At 41.7% G+C, this 24,872-nt stretch overlaps 1 protein-coding gene across 2 annotated transcripts in view; it reads left to right on the forward strand.

Moving 5' to 3' along the window:
• Positions 1–24,872, forward strand: part of slc4a11 (solute carrier family 4 member 11) — a 170,873-nt gene that overhangs the window by 46,700 nt on the left and 99,301 nt on the right. For both annotated transcript variants that reach the window (XM_072577275.1, XM_072577265.1), the window contains exons 5-6: positions 20,125–20,356; positions 22,759–22,840. In XM_072577275.1, the coding sequence (XP_072433376.1) occupies positions 20,125–20,356; positions 22,759–22,840 (314 nt within the window). The remainder of the gene's footprint in view (positions 1–20,124; positions 20,357–22,758; positions 22,841–24,872) is intronic.

Here is a 24,872-nt window from a genome sequence, read left to right on the forward strand (position 1 = left end):
CCCGTCCAAATGCCTCTTAAAATGTTGCAATTGTACCAGCCTCCACCACATCCTCTGGCAGCTCATTCCATACATGTACCACACTCTGCATGAAAAAGTTGCCCTTTAGATCTCTTTTATATCTTTCCCCTCTCACCCTAAACCTATGCCCTCTAGTTCTGGACTCCCCGACCCCAGGTAAAAGACTTTTTTTGCCTATTTACCCAATCCATGCCCCTCATAATTTTGAAAACCTCTATAAGGTCCCCCCTCAGCCTCTGACGCTCCAGGGAAAACAGCCTCAACCTGTTCAGCCTCTCCCTATAGCTCAAATCCTCCAACCCTGGCAACATCTTTGTAAATCTTTTCTGAACACTTTCAAGTTTCACAACATCTTTCCAGTAGGAAGGAGACCAGAATTGCACATAATATTCCAAATTTGGACTAAAAATCTCAGCACCAGGTTATAGTCCAACAGGTTTATTTGAAAGCACTAGCTTTCGGAACGCTGCTCCTTCATCAGGTGGTGTCCTATAATCTTATACTCCATAACCAGCTGACCAAGGAGCAGTGCTTCCAAATAAACCTGTTGGACTATAACCTAGTGTTGTGTGTGTTTTTTTTAATGTTGTACACTCCAGTCCAACATTGGTTCCTCCAAATCATGACTTATTTTGGGCAGATAGGTGACTTCCTCTATTCCCACTGGTGGTAATGAGACCCTGTCAAAACATCCATCACATCATGTCAGAAGCTCTGGTGCAAGGCTAAAGGACAAATGGAAGGAAGGCATGGCGTGTGCAGCTGCTGGGGATGCTGAAAGCTGGCCTGTGGTGTCATAGATGTACTCCTCTATCTGCTGCTCGTACCTGCTGAGGTGATGAGCATCACCAAGCAATAACATAGTGACTTAGAAAGTGGTTGATTTAATGGGAAAGGAAGCTAGGCAGTGTTATATAACCCCTCAATATTACACTGCAAACCCCATCAGTGAAGTAGGTCATTACTGTGGCTCAGAGGTTAGCACTGCAGCCTCACAGCACCAGGGTCCCAGGTTCAATTCCAGCCTTGGGTGACTGTGCAAACTCCACACAGACATTCTCCCCATGTCTGCATGTGTTTCCTCTGGGTGCTCCTGTTTCCTCTGGGTGCTCCGGTTTCCTCCCACAGTCCAAACATGTGCAAGTCAAGTGAATTGGCCATGCTAAGTTGCCCTTGGTGTTAGGTGCATTAGTCAGAGGGAAATGGGACTGGATGGGTTACTCTTCGGAGGGTTGGTGTGGACCTGCTGGGCCAAAGGGCTTGTTTCCACACTGTAGGGAATCTAATCTAATTTAATCTAATGAAATAACTACAGTACAACACAAAGATGACATTCAGATCCTCCAATTTGTACCATTGTTTTGAGAGCAATTAAGTTAGTCCCACTCTTAAATACTCAATGGATTTAAAAAGAAAATAATTTATCCAAATTCCTTTCTTTATTTATATAGAAACTTGGAATGGGAGTAGGCCATTCAGCCCTTTTGGGCCTGCTTTGCTATTCGTTGTGATCATGGCTGATCATCCAACTCCACAGCTTGTTCCTGCTTTTCTCTCCCACAACCTTTTTTGACCCCTTTAGCTCCAAGCGCTATATTCTTCCAGTACAACATTTTCTGTGGTAATGAATTCCACAGGCTCACCACACTCTCTCTGAAGAAATATCCGCTCAACTCATTCCTCAGTGGTCTACCCTGTATTCTCGGACTGTGACTCCTAGTTTTTGACATCTTGGTCATCGTAAACATCCTTCCTGAGTCCACCCTGTTAGAAGTTTGTAGGTTACTGAGATTGTCCCCTCATTATCTTTAACTCTGATTATAATTCTCGTATGTCAATCCTTCACTGCACTCCCTCTTTTTAGTAAGAATATTTTTCCCCTGATAAGACCAAAACTGCACAAAATCTCAGGGCCTGTTTAATTGTAGCAAGACACCCCTGCTTCCTGCATTTGAGTCCTGTCATTAAGAAGGTCAGCATACCATTTCCTGTCATCGCCTCCCGCTGTATCTATATGCTTGCTTTTAGTGACTGGTAGGTGGACATCAGGTCCCATTTTCATATTTCCCACTCTCAATTTATAGCCTTTCAGGTAATAATCTACCTTTCCTGTTTTTTGCTATCAAAGTAGCTAGCTTCATATTTATCCACATTAACTGCACCTTCCATTCATTTGGCTTGTCAAAATGACACTTTAATGAAATATCTTTAATGGTTACAATTGAATCGTATCCAAAATCCCTTCAAGTAGTGCATTTTTAATTCAAACCGTACACGTTTTTCCTCTTAACTTTTGGTTTCTTTGCCAGTTGGCTTTAAACTTTATAATGACCCATTGGCATTTGGAAGCAATTTGTTTAACTCCTTCCTGATTTTTAAACCACTACATCAATTCTCCTTTTCACTGCCTTCACTCTCTTTCAAGGAGGGTAGCCCTACCTTTTCTGATTGTGTTCCTTATTCCTATTATTGTCCTGTTAAAATTCCCCCTTTTGAATCCTGCTACCTAAAATTTTTCATAAAATCTAATTGAAATATTATCAGTGGTTTGGAGATCTAATGTGCTTTTTTTTTTAGCTTTGCTATTCCTTTTCCTTTTTTATTTATAAAATCTAATGACCAATGTGCCTTATTTTAGATACTTTTATCAAGTTTCCCTGTTACCAGTTTTAAGGATCTTTGCATGTGGGTACCAGCACCTCTCCTCCAAATACAGTGTATTTAAAATGTTTATTTGAGTATTGCTGAGAAGAGATGCATTTTTTTTTCAAAGCCTTTTGTCCTGATAAATGCCAGACAATTTATAAGAATACAGTTCTTAAAGGGAAACCAAAATTTATGCAATATAAGAATAGAAGATGAAATTGCTAATTGGTTAACAAATGGACTCTGATAGATGGCTTGCCATGGAGTATGCGCTAATTAACTAGGTATGGTCTTGGATCTTTTGCTACCAAAACCAGATAAGAATCTTTTTAATTCACTTTGTGGGGCATGGATGTTACTGGTTGGCCAATGTTTATTGCCTGTCCCTAGTTGCCCTTGAGAAGGTGCTAGTGAGCTGCCTTCTTGAACGACTGCAGTTCATGTGCTGTTGGTTGACCCACAATGCCTTTGGGACAGGAATTCCTGGATTTTGACCCAGCAAAAGAGAAGAAAAGGTGATCTATTTTCTTCTCCTTGTACAACTTCTCTTTCCAATCCTCCCACTTCCTCCAAACCAAAGGGGTAGCCATGGGCACCCGTATGGGCCCCAGCTGTGCCTGCCTCTTTGTTGGGCACATGGAACAGTCCATCTTCCGCAGCTACATCGGCACCATTCCCCACCTTTTCCTCTGAGACATCGATGGCTGTATTGGCTCTACCTCATGCTCCCACGAGGAGGTTGAACAGCTCGTCTACTTCACTAACACCTTTTCACCTCAACCTCAAATTCATCTAGATAATCTCCAACACCTCACCCCACCTCAACTCCATCTCTGGCAATAGACTAATCATAGACAACTCCTACAAACCCACTGACTCTCTCAGCTAACTGGACTACACCTCCTCCCACCTTGCCTCCTGTAAAAATGCCATTCCTTATTCCCAATTACTCCACCTCTGCTACATCGGTTACCAGGACGACCAATTTCACTATAGAAAATCCCAGATGGTCTACTTCTTCAAAGACCACAATTTCCCCTCCCAATTGGTTGACGATGCCCTCCAGTGCATCACCTCCATTTCCTGCACCTCTGCCCTTGAATCCTACCCCTTCCAACCCAACAAGAATGGAACACCTCCCCCTCCACACCGCCCACCCCCCACATCCCAGTCCTTGCCTTCCACTCCACAAACCTTCCAGATACGTCGCGTCATCCTCTGCCACTTCTGCCTCTTATGAACTGACCCCACCACGAGGGATATATTTCCCTCCCCATCGGTGTTTCAGAGAGACCATTCCCTCAGCAACTCCCTTTTCAGATCCATGCCCCCCACTGGCTCACACGCAACTCCCAGCATCTTCCCCTGCCATTGCAAGAAGTGCAAAATATGCGCCCAAACCTCCCCCTCACCTCCGCCCAAGGCCCCAAAGGATCCTTCCATATCCAACAGAAGTTTACCTGCACTTCCACACACGTCATCTACTGTATCCGTTACACCTGCTGTGGACACCACCTTGTGGATCATTTCCGAGAACATCTCTGGGACACCTGCACCAACCAACCCCATTGCCCTGTGGCTGAGCACTTTAATTCCCTCTCCCACTCCACCAAGGACATGCAGGTCCTGAGCCGCCTCTATTGCCAAACCCTAACCACCTGATGCCTGGAGAAAGAATGCCTCGTCTTCCACCTTTGGACCCTGCAACCACACGGGATTAATGTGGATTCCATCAGTTTCCTCTTTTTCCGCTCCCAGTCCCAAGCCTCCAACATGGCACTACCCTCTTGACCTGTCCCATCATCTTTCCCATCTATCTGCTCCAACCTATCACCTACTTCCCCCATCTTCATCTACCCATTGCACTCTTGGCTACCTGTCCCTCCCACCCTCCTCCCATTTATCTCTCAGCCCCCTTGGCCCACAAGCCTCATCCCTGATGAAGGGCTTATGCCTGAAACGTTGATTCTCTTGTTCCTTTGGTGCTGCCTGACCTGCTGTGCTTTTCCAGCTTGACACTCTCGATTCTGATCTCCAGCATCTGCAGTCCTCACTTTCTCCTGATGTATTTTCTAGTCAGGATAGTGTGGCCTGTCCGAACTTAGAGGATGGTATTCCTACATATCTCCTGTCCTTGGTCTTCTAGATGCTAGTGGTTCAGAGTTTGGAAGATGCTGTGTGAAGATCTTTGAAGATCTTTCTGAAGTACATCTTCTAGGTGGTATGCATTTTTGCTACTGCGCATCAGTGGTGGAGGGAGTGGATGTGGTGCCAATTGAGCAAGTTGCTTTGTCCTGTTTGGAGTTCCTTGGGTTGTTGGAGCTGCATCCATTCACGCAAATGGAGGGTATTCCATCACACTCCTAACTCTAAATGGTGGGCAAGCTTTAGAGGGTCAGGAGTGGAGTTACTTGTTATGGTATTCCTCTCCTATGACCTGCTCTAGTCACCACTTTATTTTTATGGCGAGACCAGTTGTGTTCCTGGTCAGTGAGGGATTCAGTGAAGGTAGCACCTTTAGTTAATCTTTTAGAATTTCTAATTTTTAACAGTTTTAGAATTTTATTTTTGACGTTGAGCTGGATGAAGCTTTGGGTGAAGTATTAACTTTGGATAAATTGTATCAAAAAGGTAATTTGCTAACTGGCTATGAGGCAAGGGTCCCTATAGTGAGCCTTGGGGAACTCCTTCTACCTTGAAAAATACTTGTGTAATGGTTGGTGATTCCTTTCACTCAGCCAATTTTACATCCATAGAACATAGAACATAGAAAAATACAGCGCAGTACAGGCCCTTCGGCCCTCGATGTTGCGCCGACCGAAGCCTACCTAACCTACACTAGCCCAATAACCTCCATATGCTTATCCAATGCCCGCTTAAATGACCATAAAGAGGGAGAGTCCACCACTGATACTGGCAGGGCATTCCATGAACTCACAACCCGCTGAGTAAAGAATCTACCCCTAACATCTGTCCTATACCAACCTCCTCTTAATTTAAAGCTGTGTCCCCCATGTTGCTACTGTCCCTTTTATTCCATGATCTGTTACTTTCCTTCCAGGTCTATTGTGTGACACTGTATCAAATATGTTTTTGGACAAACTTGCTACCTCTATTAAATCTTCAAAAACAAACTCCCACTTTAGTCAGACATTTTTCTTTTCCTTGACAAATCCATGTTGACACTTCCAAATCGACACTCCTCTTTTTGGGTGATCACTAATTCTACCTCCAGTAATTGTTTTTGAAATGCTTTTATTTGTTCGTGAGGCTATAGGTGTCACTTGCTAGGCCAGCATTTTGTATTCATTTTCTAATTGCCAAGAGGGCAGTTAAGCGTCAAGATTAGTGTGGTGCTGGAAAAGCACAGCAGGTCAGGCAGCCTCTGAGGAGTGGGAAAATCGATCTTTTGGGCAAAAGCCCTTCTTCAGGACTGAGATTTATGTTTCCCCAATCCCTGACATCTCATCTTCGTCAGGCCTTCAGTCGTGATGAAGGGTTTTAGCCCAAAACGTCGATTTTCCTACTCCTCGGATGCTGCCTGACCTGCTGTGCTTTTCCTGCATCTGCAGTCTGCACTTTTTTTGCCCAGTTAAGCGTCAACCACACTGCTATGAGTAATTGGTGGGCTGATCTTCACAACCTTTTCTGTGCAATAGTGCCATGTTTCCGGATGCGTCACAGCTTGGGTGTGGAAATGGCTTTACCCAAAAACATAAGGGATAACAGAAAGTTGTGAGCACAGCCCAGTCCATCTCACGAGCACAGCCTTCCATCCTTTGACTCCATGTACACTTCTCATTGCCTCGGAAAGGCAGCCGACATCATAAAAGACCCCTCCCACCCCGGTTATATTCTCTTATAACCTGTTCTGTCAGGCAGAAGATTCAAATGTTGCTAACAGTGATTCAAGAACTGCTGTTATTAGATGTCTGAATGGGTGCCTCGAATTTTAAATTTAATGTTGACCTCTCTCTGTGTACCTTTTCTGCAGCTGTAATGTTGTATTCCTCACACTGTTCTATTACCCCCAAGGCAGTTTGTATGGCATGATCTGCTGTGCTGCATGCAAAACAAAACTTTTCACTGTACCTGGAAATATGTGACAACAGTGAATCAAATCCTCTGGAGCCATCCTTGATTCCAAGGGAAGTTGGAAGCTTATTATCAGTGCCTCTGCAATTTCTATTCTCTCTTCCTTTTAATATCATTTGGATGTACCTCATCTGGCCCCAGTGCCTTATTAACTTTAACTACTGATAGCTTTTACAATATTTTGGAATGAATCATTTTAACACTCTTCCTCGTGACTTGAGTTTTGAAGAAAAATTGGGGAACCAAGAAAGAAGAATAATTTCACATATTTGAAGATTTTGAAGACTTTGAAGATTTTTATTTGGCTTTGTTATCAAAAGATAGTGGGGAACAAAGATAAATTGATGTTAAAATTGCATTTCTGCAGTGTGATCAGCTCAAGGAGAAAGTGTTTCTTCAAAACACTTTGAAAGAAGCACTGACTGCAATGGGGATGCATGGTTTAACTGAAGCCTCTAGAGTTTTGTACATCTCCCCATTGCTGTGGGTGTGGAGTCACACATAGGCTGGACCAAGTAAGAATGGCAGTTTCCTTTCCTAAAGGACATTACTAAACCAGATGGGTTTTCCCAAACCAGTGATTCATGGTTAACATTAGAGTCTTAATTCCAGATTTTTTTGTGTGTTTTGTTTTGGGATTTAAACCCAAGTCCTCAGCACATGACCTGGGATACTGAATTAACAGACTAGTGTTAGTGTTGCTGGACTATCGCTTTCCTCTCTGCCTTTGATAACAACTTCTTCTACCTTGCAGTTTTCAATCAGGTGAACAAAACATTAAAAATAATAAATTGGGAGCATTGTATTTTGACAGAAGATTGAAGAATATCTGTTCAGTTCACCTGCTATCTCTCAAAAATTCAAATTAAACTATAATTTATTATTGATTCTCTGGGCTTTCTTTCTGATGGATCAGTGCTCATTTTTGTGAATTTACTTCTTTGCTTAAAAATTGTATAAGTATCTACAATCTTTGTTTACATTTTTGGCTTTCTTTCTTTCATACTCTTAATAATTCTTCCTCTTCAGTAATACTTTTGGCAATTCTTTTGCTTTTTGTTTCATAGTCTGTCTAGTCATCAGACTTACCACCTGCTCTACCACCTGTTCATTATCTCAAACTTAAAATCTTAAAAAAGAAAAGCAAATTACTGCGGATGCTGGAATCTGAAACCAAAAGAGAAAATGCTGGAAAATCTCAGCAGGTCTGAGTTTTGACCAAGGGTCAGTTAGACTCCAAGCATCAGCTCTTTTCTCTCCTTACAGATGCTGCCAGACCTGCTGAGATTTTCTAGCATTTTCTCTTTTGGCTTAAAATCTTAACATTGTAATTAACTACAGAGGATGGGTATGTTCGTTTGGAATTTTTCTTCCTCGTTGAAGTAGATCCATTCTGTATATTCTGAAACATCCCTTGAATCCATGCCACTATTGACCTATTCTTTAACCTAATTTGCCAATCCACTTTAGCCAGTTCTGCTTTCATCGCCTCATAATTGCCATTTTATTTTGTTTTGAAGAAAAAACCTGAAGCCAATTTCTTTTTCCCCTCAAACTGAGATTGAATTTTACAGTCATACTATTGATACTGCTATGTCAGGATCTCCCTCACTGAGGGATGCATGGTTTAACTGAAGCCTCTAGAGTTTTGTACATTCGTTATTCCTACCCCCTTACACAGTATCAGCTCCAATATAGCTACCTCTCTTATTAAACTAGAAGGAGTGCTGAAAAGATTTACTCGGATGCTACCTGGACTGTAAGGTTTGAGTTATAAGGAGAGGTTGGATAGGCTGGGACACCTTTCCTTGGAGTGTAGGAAACTGAGGGGTGACCTTTTTAGATGTGTATAAAATCACGGGAGACGTAGATAAAGTGGAAAGCAGACAGCTTTTCCCCATGGTAGGGAGGTCTAAAACTAAAGGACATAGGTTTAAGGGGAGAGGGGAGAGATACACAAAAGGGTCCAGAGAGGCAATTTATATTTCAGAGAGTGGTGAGTGTCTGGAACAGGTTGCCAGAGGTTGTGCTGGAAGAGAGTACAAGTTTGTCATTTTAAGAAACATTTAGACAGGTAAATAGATGAGAGAGTTATGGAGGGAAGTGGGATTAGTTTAGATTGTGAAAACTGGGTGGTATAGGCATGTTGGGCTGAAGGACCTGTTTCCATGTAGACCTCCAAGACTCTGTCCCCAGAACATACTGTTCAAAGAAGTTATCTTGAGGACAACCTACAAACTCTTCACCTTGGCTACATTTGCTATCTGATTTTTTTTTCCTCTATCTAGTCAGGTGTAAATTAAAATTCTCCATGAATAGCATTGTGCCTTTCTGACAAGCTCCCTTTTTATTTCTTTCTTTGTGTTCTCTCCTGTCATGTGGCTACTGTTAATGGGATCTGTACACCACTCCCACAAGTGACTTCATGGCATTATTACTTCTCTTGTCTTTTCAAACTGTGTTTCCATGTCTTGCTTCTCTAAACTTGGGTCATCCCTCTGTCTAATAAAGTAACAGAGCCCACCCCTCCTCCATTTGCTTTTTGCCGCCTTCCTAAATTTCACCCCCTTCGAACAGTGTGGGCCTAAGCACCTGCTCCGTACTGTACTTTTCTATGTTTTAATTACCTCTTCGACATTCCGGTCCCGATTCGTATCGTGCAATAGCTTTGGCTGTTCAACAATAACTCTCAAAGTACTTATTTCAATCTGCACTCACAGGTCACTTTGTTTTGTTTTTGAATGCTGTGCACATTCAGATACAGCATTTTTAGCTTTGTCCTTTTTTTTAATTATTTTTTGTGGTGTCTCTGCCCATATGTACTGATTTTGTACTCACTCTCTTTCTGAAGTAATACATGTGGAGGTGCTGGTGTTGCACTGGGGTGGACAAAGATAAAAATCTCATAACACCAAGTTGTCACTACCTGATGAAGAAACAGCGCTTCAAAAGCTAGTGCTTCCAAATAACTCTGCTGGACTATAACCTAGTGTTGTGCGATTTTTAACAATGAAATAATACATGATGTAATTTTCTTTGGCTTGATTCTTTTGACTCCTTCACCACATCGTCCCAAGTTTAATTTCGAGGCCTCACTATTCAGTTTAAAATCCCCTCTACTGGCCTAGTTAGAAAGCTGGCAAGAACACTGGTCACAGCACACTTCAGCTGTGGGTGATCTGAATGGTACAGATGCCATTTCCCAGGCACTTGTTCTGCCTGTCTCTGCCTGGACTGTGGGAGGAAACCGGAACACCTGGAGGAAACCCACGCAGACACTGGGAGAGCCTGCAAACTCGACAAAGTTGCCCAAGGGCATCATCGAGCCCTTATTTCTTGGGGGTTAGAGTAGCAGAGTAGGGAGCCCTTACTGCAACCATACAAGGTGGTGGGGAGACCACATCTGGAGAACTGAGCAATCTTGGTCCCCTTAATTAAGGAAATGTATCATTCATTGGAAGCAGTTTAGAGAAGGTTCACTAGGATGATTCTCCAGTATGGAAGAATTGTCTCATTAGCAAAGGGTGAACGGGTTAGGGCTCTCATTGGAGTTTAGAAGAATGAGATGTGACCTCATTGAAACGTCTAGGATTGTTAAGGGGCTCAACTGGGTAAATGCTGAAGGGAGATTTCCTGTTGTGGGAGAGTCTAGGACCAGATGGCAGAATAAAGGAGTGCTAGTTTAAGACTGAGCTGATCAATTTCTCTTGAGCGATTGAGTGTCTTTGGAACTGTTTGCCACAGAGAGCTGTGGGCACAGTGTCCTTGTGTATATTTAAGGCTGAGATAGATTCTTCATCAGCAGGGGAATTGAGGATTGTGGGCAGTAAACCAGGAATGTGGTGGCGAGGAATGTCAGATCAGTCTTGATTCTGTAGGAAAGGCAGAGTTGGGTTGAGGGGCCGAATGGCCTACTCCTGATCCTACCCCGGATTCCTGATGAAGGACTTATGCCCAAAACATCAATTCTCCTGTTCCTGGGATGCTGCCTGACCTGCTGTGCTTTTCCAGCAACACTCTCAATTGTGATCTGCAGTCCTCACTTACTCCTATCACTGTACTGTCCCTGACTAAAGCTACATTCCTTTTATCAGAGTCACCTTACTGACTTTGCCTATTTGTTTTGTTTGAAAGAGGGATCCATGGATCAAATTAAGGAATAGCTTTTTTTTTGAAAGCTCGGGGTGATTTGTTTTTCCATCTGAGCGAATAAGTCATTGTGTTGCTGTCCCTCAAAATAAAATAGAGAGAGAGGTGTTTCGGCCAAAGTTAATGACTTGCCCACATCTCTGAGCGATGTGACTGATCATTCATGTAATTGGGATAGATGAACCTGCAGCTGGGAGCACTGTGGTGGAATGATCGCTACTGGCGTGTGGAGTTCCTGTTTTGGAAATGTGTAGTGTGCAAACGTGAATTGTAGTCACTACTGCCAAAATCAAATTACATTACATTGAGAGTGTAGGGCACTGAGACTTGCTTTGTCACTGTCACTGCTTGGGGGAATAAAAGGGTTCAGTTGCGATTGAAAAGAGTTTCTACAGTCTTTGTAGCTCCCCCCATCCTTGAAGTTTTTGGTACCCACATAAGAATGCCCATGCCCCTTAAGACACATCATATGTATGTTGGCTATTCCTGATGCATTTTATTTTTAAAATGTTGTTTTGACTTCTCTTGTATTCTTTTTGCTTCAACAATTACACTCCAACTGATAAGTGTTGCTGGCATGCTGGCTTTTGATTCTGCTTGATGCTGTGCCATAAATATTTGCTGCAGAGTGGCAGAACAGAGGAGAGCTAGGAGTTTGCATTTAATTTGATTCTTGGTTGCCAGAAGTATGTTGTCACTGCAGGTTTTCCAAATCTGATTGTCGTAACTTCTTTACACGGAACCTGTGGTCTGTCAAGCATTGAGCTCAGTGGTAGATAATTTTAGCCATCCACTTGTTTTGTATTGGTCTCTTTTCAGGCATACTGTGTCCATAACTGACTTGGAGCAAAACTGTGGTAGTGGGCTTTCTTTCTGGTTTGCTAATATCCTCTGAGCATATGCTAAGGGATCTCTCAGGAGTTCTGCATGCAGAGGGTTCCATCCCTTGAGCACAAAATCTTCTATGTATTGTTTTTGGAATATCATCACATCATCATCTCCATCCTGTAAGATCTCTTCTTCTCCTGACATCGCACTGCCCAACTTATTGCTACTCAATGTCATAGGAGACTTTCCTTAATAGTCAAAGGAATGAGAGGTTTTTTGCGTGTGTTTAAGTTGTACTAAAGCATGGCTCCTTTTCTAGTGATTGTAAATATCATGCCCACTTATACGTGGCCTTGCAAGTCATTTTCCAATCAGGAGTTATTTTAAAAGCCGTTGTAGAGAATTCTGATTAAAAGATCTTTTTTAAAAATCTATTTTATTATCAGTGCAAGGAAGTTAACCAGAGCTGTGTGTAACAGGACTGGTTTTGTATTGTTGCTGAGCAATTTGTGAGAGGATAGTGCCAGAATCTGTTTACATCAGGATGCAATACAGCCTTGACTGTTGCAAATAGAAACGGCATGTTTTGATTTTTTTTTGAAAAAGAAACCTCCAAACGAGCTATGAATGCAAAAATGTGCAAATCTGGGCCAGAGTTCCCTTGCCTCTAGGAACAGGAGCATTTGAATTGTAGAACCATATGGCACTAAAGGAAGCTATATATTCCTCTATTCTTGTGCTGGCACTTTGAATGCTCCATCCAGTTTTGTCCCATTACCCTGCTTGTCTTCCCATTTTTCTATAATGGGTGAACATGAATATAAATGATACAGTGACTAGAGGGAGTACAGACCATGTGCAGGCAGATGGGGTTAGTTTAAAATGACATCATGGTTAGTACAGACATGGTGGGCCAAAGGGCCTGTCCTCCTGTGCCGTGTTGATGTATGTTCTAATTCTAACTGAGACCTGCTGTGTTTCCTTGATGGTGACTGAGTGACACTACATTGCACAGTTTCCGTTTTGTGCATGATCTTTGGTGTTGGAGGCTAATTATCCTTTCACGGCTCCTTCCCAATGCTGCTGCACAATTTTACACCATTCAATAACAGAACACCTGAAATTGCACAAAACCGTGACCTGATCTCTGAAATTCTGTAGGGTCATGTGCCTGAGGATCGTAAGAACTTAATTTGTAGGAGGCCATTTAGCCCATTGAGTCTGTTCCGTCATGGCTGATGTCATCAACTCACTTTTCTGCCCTGTCCCCAAAGTCCTTTCAACCCATTACTAATTAAAAATCTGTCTATCTCTTCCTCAAATTTATTCTGTGATCCAGCATCCAATGCACTCCAAGGTAGTGAATTTTATAGTTTCACAACCCTTTTGAGAGAAGTAATTGCTCCTTATCTGTTTTAAATCTGTAAACTCTAATCCTAACTCGATGATGTCTCATTCTAGATTGTCCAATATGAAGAAACATCCTCTCTTCATCTACTTTGTCAATCCACTTTTAATGTTTTGTATACTTAACTGATTTCCTCTTGTTCACCTAAACACCCAAAAGTATAGGTCAAAACGCTCGATCACTCTCCTTTAAAGCCCTTGTCTCAAAAATGAATCTCATGAATCTCCTCTGATCGTTCTCCAATACAGCTGTATCCTCCTTCAGGGGCTTCAAAGTTTTACACAGTTCTCCAGATATGGTCTCACCAAAGTAGCACTCCCCTTATTTTAGACTTACTTTAGCAATAAATGCCAAAATTCAATTTGCTTTCCTTATTACATGCATAGCAGTTTGTGCATGAGGACTCCCAGATTCTTCTGCCAAAGCACTTGAAATTTTTTTTTCATTAATTCACGGATGAGGGCATCGCTAGCTGGGCCAGCATTTATTGCCAGTCCCTAATAGGCCAGAGTGCAATTAAAAATCAAGCACATTGCTGTTGGTCTGCAGTCACATTCTTCCAGATGAAGTAAGGATGACCGGTTCCTTCCCTAAAGGACATTAGTGAACCAGATGAGTTTTTCTGACAAACAACAATGGTCATCTTTAGACTCTTAATTCCAGATGTTTATTGAATTCAAACTCCACTATCTGCTGTGGCAGGATTTGAATCTGGGTTTTGGGATTAACAGTCCGTGATTAATACCCTTTCTTTCCACTTCGATAATAAATTGCCTTCCTATCCTTCAAGAGAAAAATGGATAATCTCTCACTCCATTTACCAACCTTTGGACTACTTGCCTATCCTATCTATATGTAAATTTATCTTCATTGCAACTTAATTTGACTCGATGGGCCAAATGGTCTAATTCTGATCCTGTCTCTAATGGTCTTCTTATTCATGCAGGAAAGCAGATATTGGAATGTTGGATCAGCAATGATCGCTTTGAATGACTGAACAGGCTCGAGGAGCTGAGTGGCCTATTCCTGTTCCAATGTCTTGTGGTCTTATTCGCATGAAGTTTAATTGGAAATACAAAAAGCACATTAACATATCTAATCAGTGTTTGATTTTCCCATTGTATATTAAGTTAGATGACGTACTAATAGTTGTGCCACAGCAAGTCATAAATAATGTACAATGCTTCAGTAGGAGAGTTGTCTATGTTGTGCCTACTTGTAAACCAACTTGGAAAAAAAACAGAGTGCTGGCGAAACTCAGCAGGTCTGGTAACATCTGTGGAGAGGTAAAGTTTCAAATCCAGTGACCCTTTTTAAATTTGGGCTGAGAATTTTGGAGCGACTTGGAGAATAATGTACTATGAACGTTATCTAATTGTAACTCTATTTAACGTCGGTAAGTTTTACCGCAACTATACAAATGCTGGTGGACCACATCTGTAGCACTCAGTGGACAAGATCAGAAGTCTCATGGCATCGGGTTATAGTCCAACAGGTTTATTTGAAATCAAAAGCTTTTGGAAGTGAAGTGTTTTCACCTGACAAAGGCACAGTGTTCCGAAAGCTTGTGATTTCAAATAAGCCTGTTGGACTATAACCCAGTGCCATGAGACTTCTGACCTTGTCCACTCTGGTTCAACACTGGTTCATCCACATCCAGACTGAGTGTACTATGAGCACTTTTGGCTCACTTATTAAAGGAAATGTTTTTCACTAGAGGCTGTTCAGTTCCCTCACTGGAGTTTGGGAGTATGAGGTGTGATCTCATTTAAACAAAAAGGACTCTTCAAGGGGCTTGAGGGGCAAATGCTGAGGAGAAATTTCTCCTTGTGGACTAGAAGGTATAGTCCCTGAATAAAGGGGCACCAATTTAAGACTGAGATGAGGAATTTCTTCTGAGGTTAAGTCTTTGGAACTCCTTGCTACAGAGAGCTCTGAGGGCAGAGTCCCGGTGGAAATTTAAGGATGAGATAACGTCTTGTCTCGTGGGGGAGATTTAAGGAGAAAATGCAGGAAAGCAGATATCGGAATGTTGGATCAGCAATGATCGCTTTGAATGGCCGAGCAGGCTCAAGGAGCTGAACGGCCCTATTCCTGTTCCAATGTCTTGTGGTTTTATGATCTTATATTCCAGCGGACAAATTGACAAAAATGATTCACATAATCAGAAGATGTTACCTGATTATGTATGCAGTACTTTTCCCTCAACACCGCCAAGTTTGAATCTTCCTATGTATTGTTGTCAACTGTGTTTGGAAAGAGGAAATGTTTTGTCAGCTCGGATATAAATCCAAGTGCGTGTCCAGAGAATGCGTCAGGTATTATCATTCCTAACATTTTGTAAACTATATAGAATGGGATAATCAATTGTTCTTTGAAAGTGCTGGTTATCCACCATCGCACAGTGTGGCTTTTAGTTCCAATTTCCCTGGTAACTCTGTAACCTGTTAGTTTATTTCAGAGGCTTTCAAGAGACAACAGAAGAAGTGGTGGCGGTGCTGGATGTAGGTTTGCTCACTGAGCTGGAAGGTTCGATTTTAGACGTTTTGTCATTCTACTAGGTAACATCAGTGAGCCTCCGGATGAAGCACTTGTGGCATGGCCCACTTTCTATTTATGCGTTTAGGTTTCCTTGGATTGATGATGCCATTTCCTGTGGTGATGTCATCTGTTCTTTTTCACAGGGGGTGGTAAATGGGATCCAAGTCAGTGTTTGTTGATTAGAGTTCTGGTTGGAATGCCATGCTTCTAGGAATTCTCATGTGTGTCTCTGTCTGGCTCGTCCTAGGATGGATGTGTTGTTTCAGTCGAAGCGGTGTCCTTCCTCATCCATATGTAAGGATACTAATGAGAGTGGGTCATGTCTTTTTGTGGCTAATTGATGTTCATGTATCCTGGTGGCTAGTTTTCTGCCTGTTTGTCCAAAGTAGTGTTTGTTACAGTTCTTGCATGGTATTTTGTAAATGACATTAGTTTTGCTTGTCTGTATAGGGTCTTTCAAATTCATTATCTGCTATTTTAGTATGTTTGTTGTGCTTGTTGGCTACCATGATGCCAAGTGGTCTGAGTAGTCTGGCAGTCATTTCAGAGATGTCTTTGATGTAGGGGAGAGTGGCTAGGGATAATGGACATATTTTATCTGTTTGTTTGGATTTGTTGCTGAGAAATTGGCAGACTGTGTTTATTGGGTACCTATTCTTTTTTAATACACTGTATAAGTGATTTTCCTCTGCTCTGTGTAGTTCCTCTGTGCTGCAGTGCATGTTGGCACATTGAAATAATGTTCTAATGCAGCTCCGTTTGTGGTTGTTGGGATGGTTGTTTCTGTAGTTCAATATTTGGTCCATATGTGTTGTCTTCCTGTAGATGCTGGTTTGAAGTTCCCCATTGGCTGTTTGCTCTACTGTGACATCTAGGAATGGCAGTTGTTTGTTTTCTTTCTCTTTAGTGAATTTTATGCCAGTAAGGGTATTATTGATGGTCTTGAAGGTTTCCTCTAATTTTCTTCATTTAGTGATGATAAAGGTGTTGTCCACATAGCGGACCCAAAGTTTGGGTTGGCTGGTTGACAGAGCTGTTGTTCGGGTCCCTGCATTACTGCCTCTGCCAAGAACCAGGATATCAGAGATCCCATGGTAATGGCGCATACAGTTACAACATTTAAAAGACACTAGGGCAGGTATGTGGGTAATAAAGGTTATAGAGGGATATAAGCCAAATGCAGGAAAATAGGACTAGTTCAGTTTATGAAACCTAGTCTGTATGGAAGAGTTGTGCTGAAGGACCTGTGTCCATGTTGTATGTCTCTGACTGTTGACCAGGAGTGGATTCAAGTCTGAGAGAGAGAAATTGGTACCAGTCAGGGCAATCATATATTTCCATCACTGTATCAAAGTCATTTTCATATAGATTGTAAATAGTTGGGGCCTAAGGACTTAACCCTCTGGCACCCCATTAGTTACAACGTGTCAACCGGAAAAAGACCCATTTATCCTGACTCACTCTACACTCTGTTGGGTAGCCAATCATTTCTTGAAGCTGATCTGTTATCCCTAGCCCCTTACTTTGCGTGTTAACGTTTTGTGTGGCACCTCATCAAATGGCTTCACTATATTTCCAGGTCCCCCAATCATAAATATAATTATATTTATAAATATAAACTGAGCAAAGATTATAACACCATAGGCATAGGAGCAAGAGAAGGCTATTTACCTCCAGTTTGCACCATATTCGGTACTTTAGCTGATCCAATATTCCTTACGTCCATTTTCTAGTCTCTCCTTCGAGTAGAAGTTCCTTCTCCACGTTTCCTCTTTCCAGGCTTCTCAGTATTCTAAGTTTCAATCAGGCTTCCCCTCATCCTTCTAAACTCCAAGTACAGATCCAGAGTTCCCCTATGTTAAGTCCTTCATTCCTGGGACCATTCTTATCAGCCACTTCTGGACCTCCAAGGTCAGTACATCCTTTCTTTAGATACAGCTCACCGTATTCTAAATGTGGTCTGACCAAAGCTTTATACAGTCTCAATAGTATGTACCTGCTGTTTGTATTCTAGCACACTTGAAATAAGTGGTAACATTGCATGTACCTTCCTAACTACCAAATGAACCTGCTAACCTTAAGAAAATTTTAAATTAGGACTCCTAAGTCCCTTCCGTGCTTCAGATTTCTGAAGCCTTTGCCTGTTTAGAACATAGTCTGTGCTTTTATTCATCCTACAAAAGTGCCTAACATCTTTGGATTAGTGGTGCTGGAAGAGCACAGCAGTTCAGGCAGCATCCAACGAGCAGCGAAATCGACGTTTCGGGCAAAAGCCCTTCATCAGGAATTCCTGATGAAGGGCTTTTGCCCGAAACGTCGATTTCGCTGCTCGTTGGATGCCACCTGAACTGCTGTGCTCTTCCAGCACCACTAATCCAGTATTTGCTTTCCAGCATCTGCAGTCATTGTTTTTACCTGCCTAACATCTTTGCCCACTCTTCCGGCCTGTTCAAATCCTTCTGCAGCCCATCTGTTTCCTCAACTTTACCTATCCTTCCATCTATCTTTTTTTTGTCATCTACAAATTTAGCAGCAAGATCCTCTATTCCTTCAGGATTATTAATCTATAAAATGGAGTTATTGGCTGCCATCCCTAAAAAGATCACTTTGTCCCCACTCTTTATCGTCTGCCATTCAACCAATTCTCTATCCATGCCATTACCTTGCTCCTAACACCATGGGCTCTTTATCATATTTAGCAATCTCCTGTGTGGCACCTTGTCAAAGGCCTTATGGAAATCCAAATAGATCACGTCCACTAGCTCTCTGTCTAACTTTTATCATTACCTCCTCAAAGAACAGATTTATCAGATATGACCTCCCCTTTATAAAGCTATGCTGACTATGGCCTATTTTACCATGCATTTCCAAGTACCCAGCATTCTCATCCTTAATAATAGTCTCTAAATTGTTTCCTGATGAAGGGCTCAAGCCCGAAACATCGACTCTCCTACTCCTCTGATATTGCCTGCCCTGCTATGCTTTTCCAGCATCACACCTTTTGACTCTAAATTGTTACCTATGATTGAGATTAGGCTAACTAGTCTATAGTTTCCTGTCCTCTTCCTGTCTCCCTTCTTAAACAGAGGTGTTATTAGCCATTTTCCAGTTCTTTGGGACTCTCCATGATTCCAGAAAGATCACCACTAATGTCTCAACAATTTCCTTCTCTTTCAAAACTCCAGGGTGTAGCCCATTTAGTTTGGGTGACCTGTCCACCTTCAGACCTTTCAGCTTCCCCAGCACTTTCTCCTTAGTAATGGCCACGACACTCACCTCTGTCCCCTCACTCTCACAAAGTTTGTTGTGCTACTGGTGTCTTCCAATGTGAAAACCGATGCATTCCTTTAGTTTCCCATTAATACTTCTCCAGCCTCAATTTCCGGCGGTCCAATATTCCTTCTTGCCTCTTTGTTACTTTTTAATATCTAAACAAACTCTTTTGAACTACTTTATAGTATCATCTAGTTTACACTCATTTTATCTTCTTTCCCCTATTTGCTTTTTTTTTAAGTTATCTTCAGGTTTTAAAGGCTTTCCATTGATCTTCCACATTATGCTTTCTCTTTTTGCTGTCCCTGACTGCCCTTGTCAGTCATGGTCTCCTCGCCCCTCCTCGCCCCTCCTCGCCCTCCATCATCCATGGGATGAATTTCTGCTGTGCCTCCTGTATCACCCCCCAGAAACTCCTGTCATTGCTGCTCCACTGACCTTCCTGCTAGGCTCCCCTTCTAATCAATTGTCCAGCTCCTCCCTCATGTCTTGTGTAGTTGCCTTTACTCAATTATCATATTGTTACATCTGATTTCAGCTTCTCCCTCCCAAACTGCAGGGCCTCTGAGAAAAATTAAAGAAAAAACAGGCAGGGAGACTGTATTCAATTTCTGTTCATCCATTTTTCGAATGCTCACGAACACCTGAAGAAAGAGCAGGGCTCTGAAAGCTTGTACTCTCAAATAAACCTGTTGAACCATAACCTGGTGTCGTGCGGTTTTTTTTTGACCATTTCTCAAACCCATTTTCCTATCTGGCTCTGCCCACAAGTTGTTTTCCTGAAGTACAGTCCACTTGCTTGGTTCCTTGTCTGGCATCATTGTTTTTACAAGTGGATAATCCACAGTTAATCTTCACCCAAAATGTCAAACTTAAGGAAAAGAGTGTTTCTTCAAACCCAACTGACCAGTAGCTCTCTGAGGCAGGAAGTACTGTCTCAAGTCTATCCCACTCTCCTCAGATTTGTTAACTGGCTGTGGGGCAGCTGTTGTCAGTGGCAATGTACTCTGCACAGAATCAGCAAATCCCGGGGGACATTTGATAACAGGAAAAAAAGCACATGCATTTTTTTCCCTTACTTTGATGTCTTGAGAGAGAAGTCTGAGTGTGTGTGAGTGTGTCTGTCTGTCTGTCTCTACTGATGTTTTTTGTTCCCCCTACAGTACCTGAAGTTGAAGAACTTTGAGCAGGAGGTGCGAGCTCACAGAGATTTGGACGGATTTCTGGCTAAGGCCCGAATCCTGTTGGATGTGTCGGCTTTGTCACTGGACGATGTTCTGCGAGAGATGCTCAAGCACGTCACTGAGGAGTCAGAAAATGCCGAGCCCAATTCTAACTTTGATGACGTCATGACTGGTTTATTCACCGATTCGGGCACTTTGCAAGAAGGCAGTGGTAATGTGTTATCGCATCGACTCGTGAATTCATTCTGAAGAATGTCCATGATCTAACACGAGCAATATCTTGGCTGACTGGCTGTTCTTCATCTTTTTTGATTTTTTTTTTCATCTTGAATCTGCAGCCTGTTTTGTTGTGCTGGGGGTTGGTTACTCAAAGGTTTCTGTTCCTTTCCTCCACACACTTCTAACCTTGAAAATGGAATAAAAGCTTTGTAATTTCCATTTCTTTGTAGCTGCTGCTCCACACATAACAATCACAAGTTGTCGGCTTGTCCTTTTTTTATTCTTTTAATTCCTCCTTTAATTGTTCCTCAGATATTTGAGAGTCTTCAGCACTTGTGTGCAGCTTCTATATTCTTACCTTCAAATGAAAGGGTGAAAATTTGTATGCATCTTGTGTACAGTTAATTGCATCTGGTTGGTTTATTTAGGTCATGAACTGAACTGCACAAGGTAGATTTCTTCAACTAAACTTCTCCCTTTCAAAGCTCTGCACGTCCACGTATAAAAAAAGAACCTTCTACCTCCTTGACTTCCCAGTTACTGTCAATGTTTAAACTCACTCCTGCCTTTCTGTAGTTTCTGTGCATGTGACTATTTTTCAATTTTTTTCGCCATTTCTGCTGGAATTCCTGTTTGCCTCTGGCTCCTCAATACCAGATTCACTCTAGCTAATGTCTTCAACTGCGATGTTCTGTTTGTTATCTGCCTCTGTCTTGCCAACATTTGAATGTTCAACCTTCTCTAGTGCCTTTTTTCTGAATTATCTGGTACTATTGATTATCACTGTAAGAATGAAACCAGAGCATCCAGCACAACAGTTTAGCTTCACTTCCTGTGAGTTCCTCAGAGTTGTTATTGGTCTTCTCCACTTGTGGTATGGGGTACTTTTTCATGTGTGGTGTTGGTTCCAACTGTATCTCTCCATTCCTTCTCCCCGACTCCACAATAACCTTTTGTTTTATTGTAGGACTATCTGTCTAATGTGGCATTATTTGCTGTACAGCTTGCTTCAACTAGGATATAAGTTTTTAGATCCTACCCAAAAAAAGGTGCTTTTTTTTTTGAGGTTGCAATAGATTCATCTTTAGGCTGAATGTTGGAGCATGTCCAAGCACACCGATGTAGAGAAATGACAGTGAATTTTTGGAGCTTGAGGAATTGCTTCCTAAAACATGTCTCCTATTCCTCCTTTTTTAAACATAACTGTTTTTGACCATCCTTGTATCTCCCACGCAACTCTTGTGTCTAATTTGGGTTGGTTTTCTCCTGGGAGACACGTTTTGAGAAGTTTTACCATTTTAAAGTTGCTATATAGATGTTGGCTAGGTAATCTGAGAGAAATGCACCATCCCCATGCAAAATAATTATTCTTATAAGATGCTAACTTTAAGTATTCTGTTGCAGCTCAGTCCCTATTAGAAAATGCAATGACATTTTTCTGAAATTAAAAACAAAAATATGATGGCAAAATTGAGAGGCTTTGGACTGGTGGTAGGAACAAGGGGGTTTTGTATCCTCACCATTTCTCCTGCATTGATTTTGGGAGTATGTTTCCTTTGAGGTGAAAGGACAATGTTCAAACTTTTCCATTGATTTTTTTTTTCCCATCCAGTAACTATTTAATAGGGAAGTTAGTTAATAAGTGAGAAGCTTGTCTGAATAAACTGCAGTGATGGGCAGCGTTTACAGACTTTGATTCCTCATGTGGCATTCTTTAGTTCTCTGCAAGGGAAGCTTGTGTTGTACTGATGAGAAATTAGTTTTTGTGTTCATGTCTGACTCCAAAGATTTCAGCACATGATTTGGAGGAATGATACCATGCGATTGTGCAAGAGTGAGAGAGTGTTACACTCTTGTAAACAGAGCTGTTAAACCGACTCTCGCCTTCTGGTTTTTGGCATTTTTTTTTAAAAGGAGCTTCAGCAAAATCTTATGGATCAACACACTTTTGTCAATTTATGACATTTCAAATACTTTACAACAATGACCTTTTGAGGTGTAGTTATTGCAATGTAGGAAACAGCAGTCAATATCGGGATTTCTCCTGGTACCTTGGCCAATGTTTATCACTCAAACAACACTATTAAGAATGGAAGTGCAAATTCTGTTGAGTGCTGTTTGTGGGAGGTGGTCCTGTATATGTGGATGGTGCCAATTCTTACACTACAACAGTGACGATGCTACAAAAATACGTCAGCGGCTATAAAGGGCTTTGAGACATCCTGACGCTGTGAAAGGAGTACAAAAATTCAAAAGTTTTCTATTTTATTCAGAATATTTTTAGAGGTTTGGTCTATAGTAGAGTATTGCAGGAGAAGTGAAGCTGCCTGCAGTCCAAACAGCCCATAATGTGCTGTGAAATAATTTAATCACAGCTTTGTGTTTGTGTTTCAGTACATCTCCTGTCGAATACTATTCAAGGGGTTTCTGCAACAACAACTGGTGTTCAATACCAGCAGTCCTGGCTCTGCCTTATGTAAGTAACTCTTGATTTTGAAGAGGTTTTGACCTAACGTTCTACCCTGTTAGATGTGAGAGGATACAAGAAGCCATTGCTCTGCTCTGGTTGGGGTCCAATCAAGGGTCAGGCTCGCCATCTAATCTCATTGTGCCTGCACAGATAATGACTTATTTTTGTTTTAAAGTGGCTTTGGAATCGTGGCTGTGAATGAATAGTAATGTAGTTTTTTTTCTTCTATGGTATGTTAATTGGGGGATGTAGATCTTCTAAATCAACACAGGGATCTGGCACTTGAGCCTCTTGGAGCAGACTGGAATACTTAATTTTATAATAAAACTGCTGTCACTGAAGCTGTTAATGTTGACTCTGCGGGTCTCCTGTAATATTTATATTTCATTAGTGAACTGCTACTTTTCACTTTCTGGCAAGGTTCACCCATGCTTTTCCAAACAGATGTGGAGGAGTCGGTGTTGGCCTGGGGCGGAAAACATTTTAAAATTCACACACCAGGTCATAGTCCAACAGGTTTATTTGGAGGCACTGGCTTTCAAAGCACTGCTCCAAAAGCTAGTGCTTCCAAATAAACCTGTTGGACTATAACCTGGTGTTGTGTGATTTTTAACTTTTTCTAAATAGAGGCACTCTTAATTCATTCTGACACTTCCACATTCTTTTTCTTCCACTCTGTGTGCTGACCAAGCACTCTAATGTTACATAACAGCTTGGCCCTTGTTGATTTTATCTACATTCTCTATTGCTCAACCTTCACGAATCTTCGAACTTTGAGTTCCGATGAAGACTTCTGTTGGGCTCCAAATATTAACTCTGTTCTCTCTCTGCAAAATCCTGCTAGTCCTGCAGAGTGTTTAAAATCTCCAGTGTTTGCATACTTTATTTTTGTCACCTAGTCACTCTATTCTGTTTCACTTTTGACCAGAGTTCCTTTGAGTTTTTTGGAAGTGTTTATGGAGGGCATTTATTTTGGACAAGGTTTGGTGGGAGGAGCAGGGAAACTAAGAACGTCTAGTTGAGCAGTCAGCATTGCTTAGAGGAGTAAGAGAGAAAAGGCACTTGTGGGAGACAGGCAGGTACATTGCAGATGACTTTTGTTCTCCTACAGACAAAGGAACTAGCTGTTCGTTGATTCTCTGGTAAGCCGTTAAGGTCTGTCTTAAAATTTAACTTTTCACTTGAGAGGATATTAAAAAAAAATCTAGAAATGATTATAAATCAGGGAGAGAGGAGCTTAGTGAAATTATAATCCAAATGGAAGTGGGTACTGAGCAAACTGATAGACATGTCGATTGACAAGTCTCCAGATTCAGATGGACTTCATTCTCTGATCTCTGAGAAAGTGAAGACTGCAGATATTGAAAAGTGTGGCACTGGTAAAGCACAGCAAGTCAGACAGCATCCAAAGACCAGGGGAATCGACATTTCAGGCAATAAACTCTTCATCAGGAATGTGATGTCATCTCTGAAGAGCTTATGCCCGAAACGTGGAGTCTCCTGCTAATGAGCTGGTTGTCAATTTCCCATTGGCAATTTTCCAAAATTCCCCATATTCAGAAATGTTTTTTATCAGACTGGAAAGTAGCAGATATGCCCCCTCTTTTTTTTTCAGAAAGGGAGAGAAGCAGAAAATGAGAAACTATCGGCTAGTTAGCTTGACGCCTGTCATTGGGAAGGTGGTAGAATCGATCATTTGAGACGGTAACTTCGTACATAATAAAATTCAAGGTAATTGAGAAGTGTCAGCATGATTTTGCCAAAGGGAAGCTGCATTCGACCAATTTTTATTGGTGTTATTTGAAGGTAACGTGTTGTTAATAAAAGGTGCTACAAGATCACTGTACTTGGATTTCCGGAATTCATTTCATAAGACACTATCTCGAAGAATATTGTGGAAAATAGAAACCCAGGTATGGGGTAATTAACTTGCGTAGAATACATTTTGGCTGACTGCCAGAAAATACTGCACGAATGGGTCATTGTCTGAGTGGAGTACTGCAGAGGTCTGTGCTGAGGTCTCACCTTCTGATAATTT

The sequence above is a fragment of the Chiloscyllium punctatum genome, chromosome 1 (genome assembly GCF_047496795.1).
Source record: "Chiloscyllium punctatum isolate Juve2018m chromosome 1, sChiPun1.3, whole genome shotgun sequence".
NCBI classification, from domain to species: domain Eukaryota; kingdom Metazoa; phylum Chordata; class Chondrichthyes; order Orectolobiformes; family Hemiscylliidae; genus Chiloscyllium; species Chiloscyllium punctatum.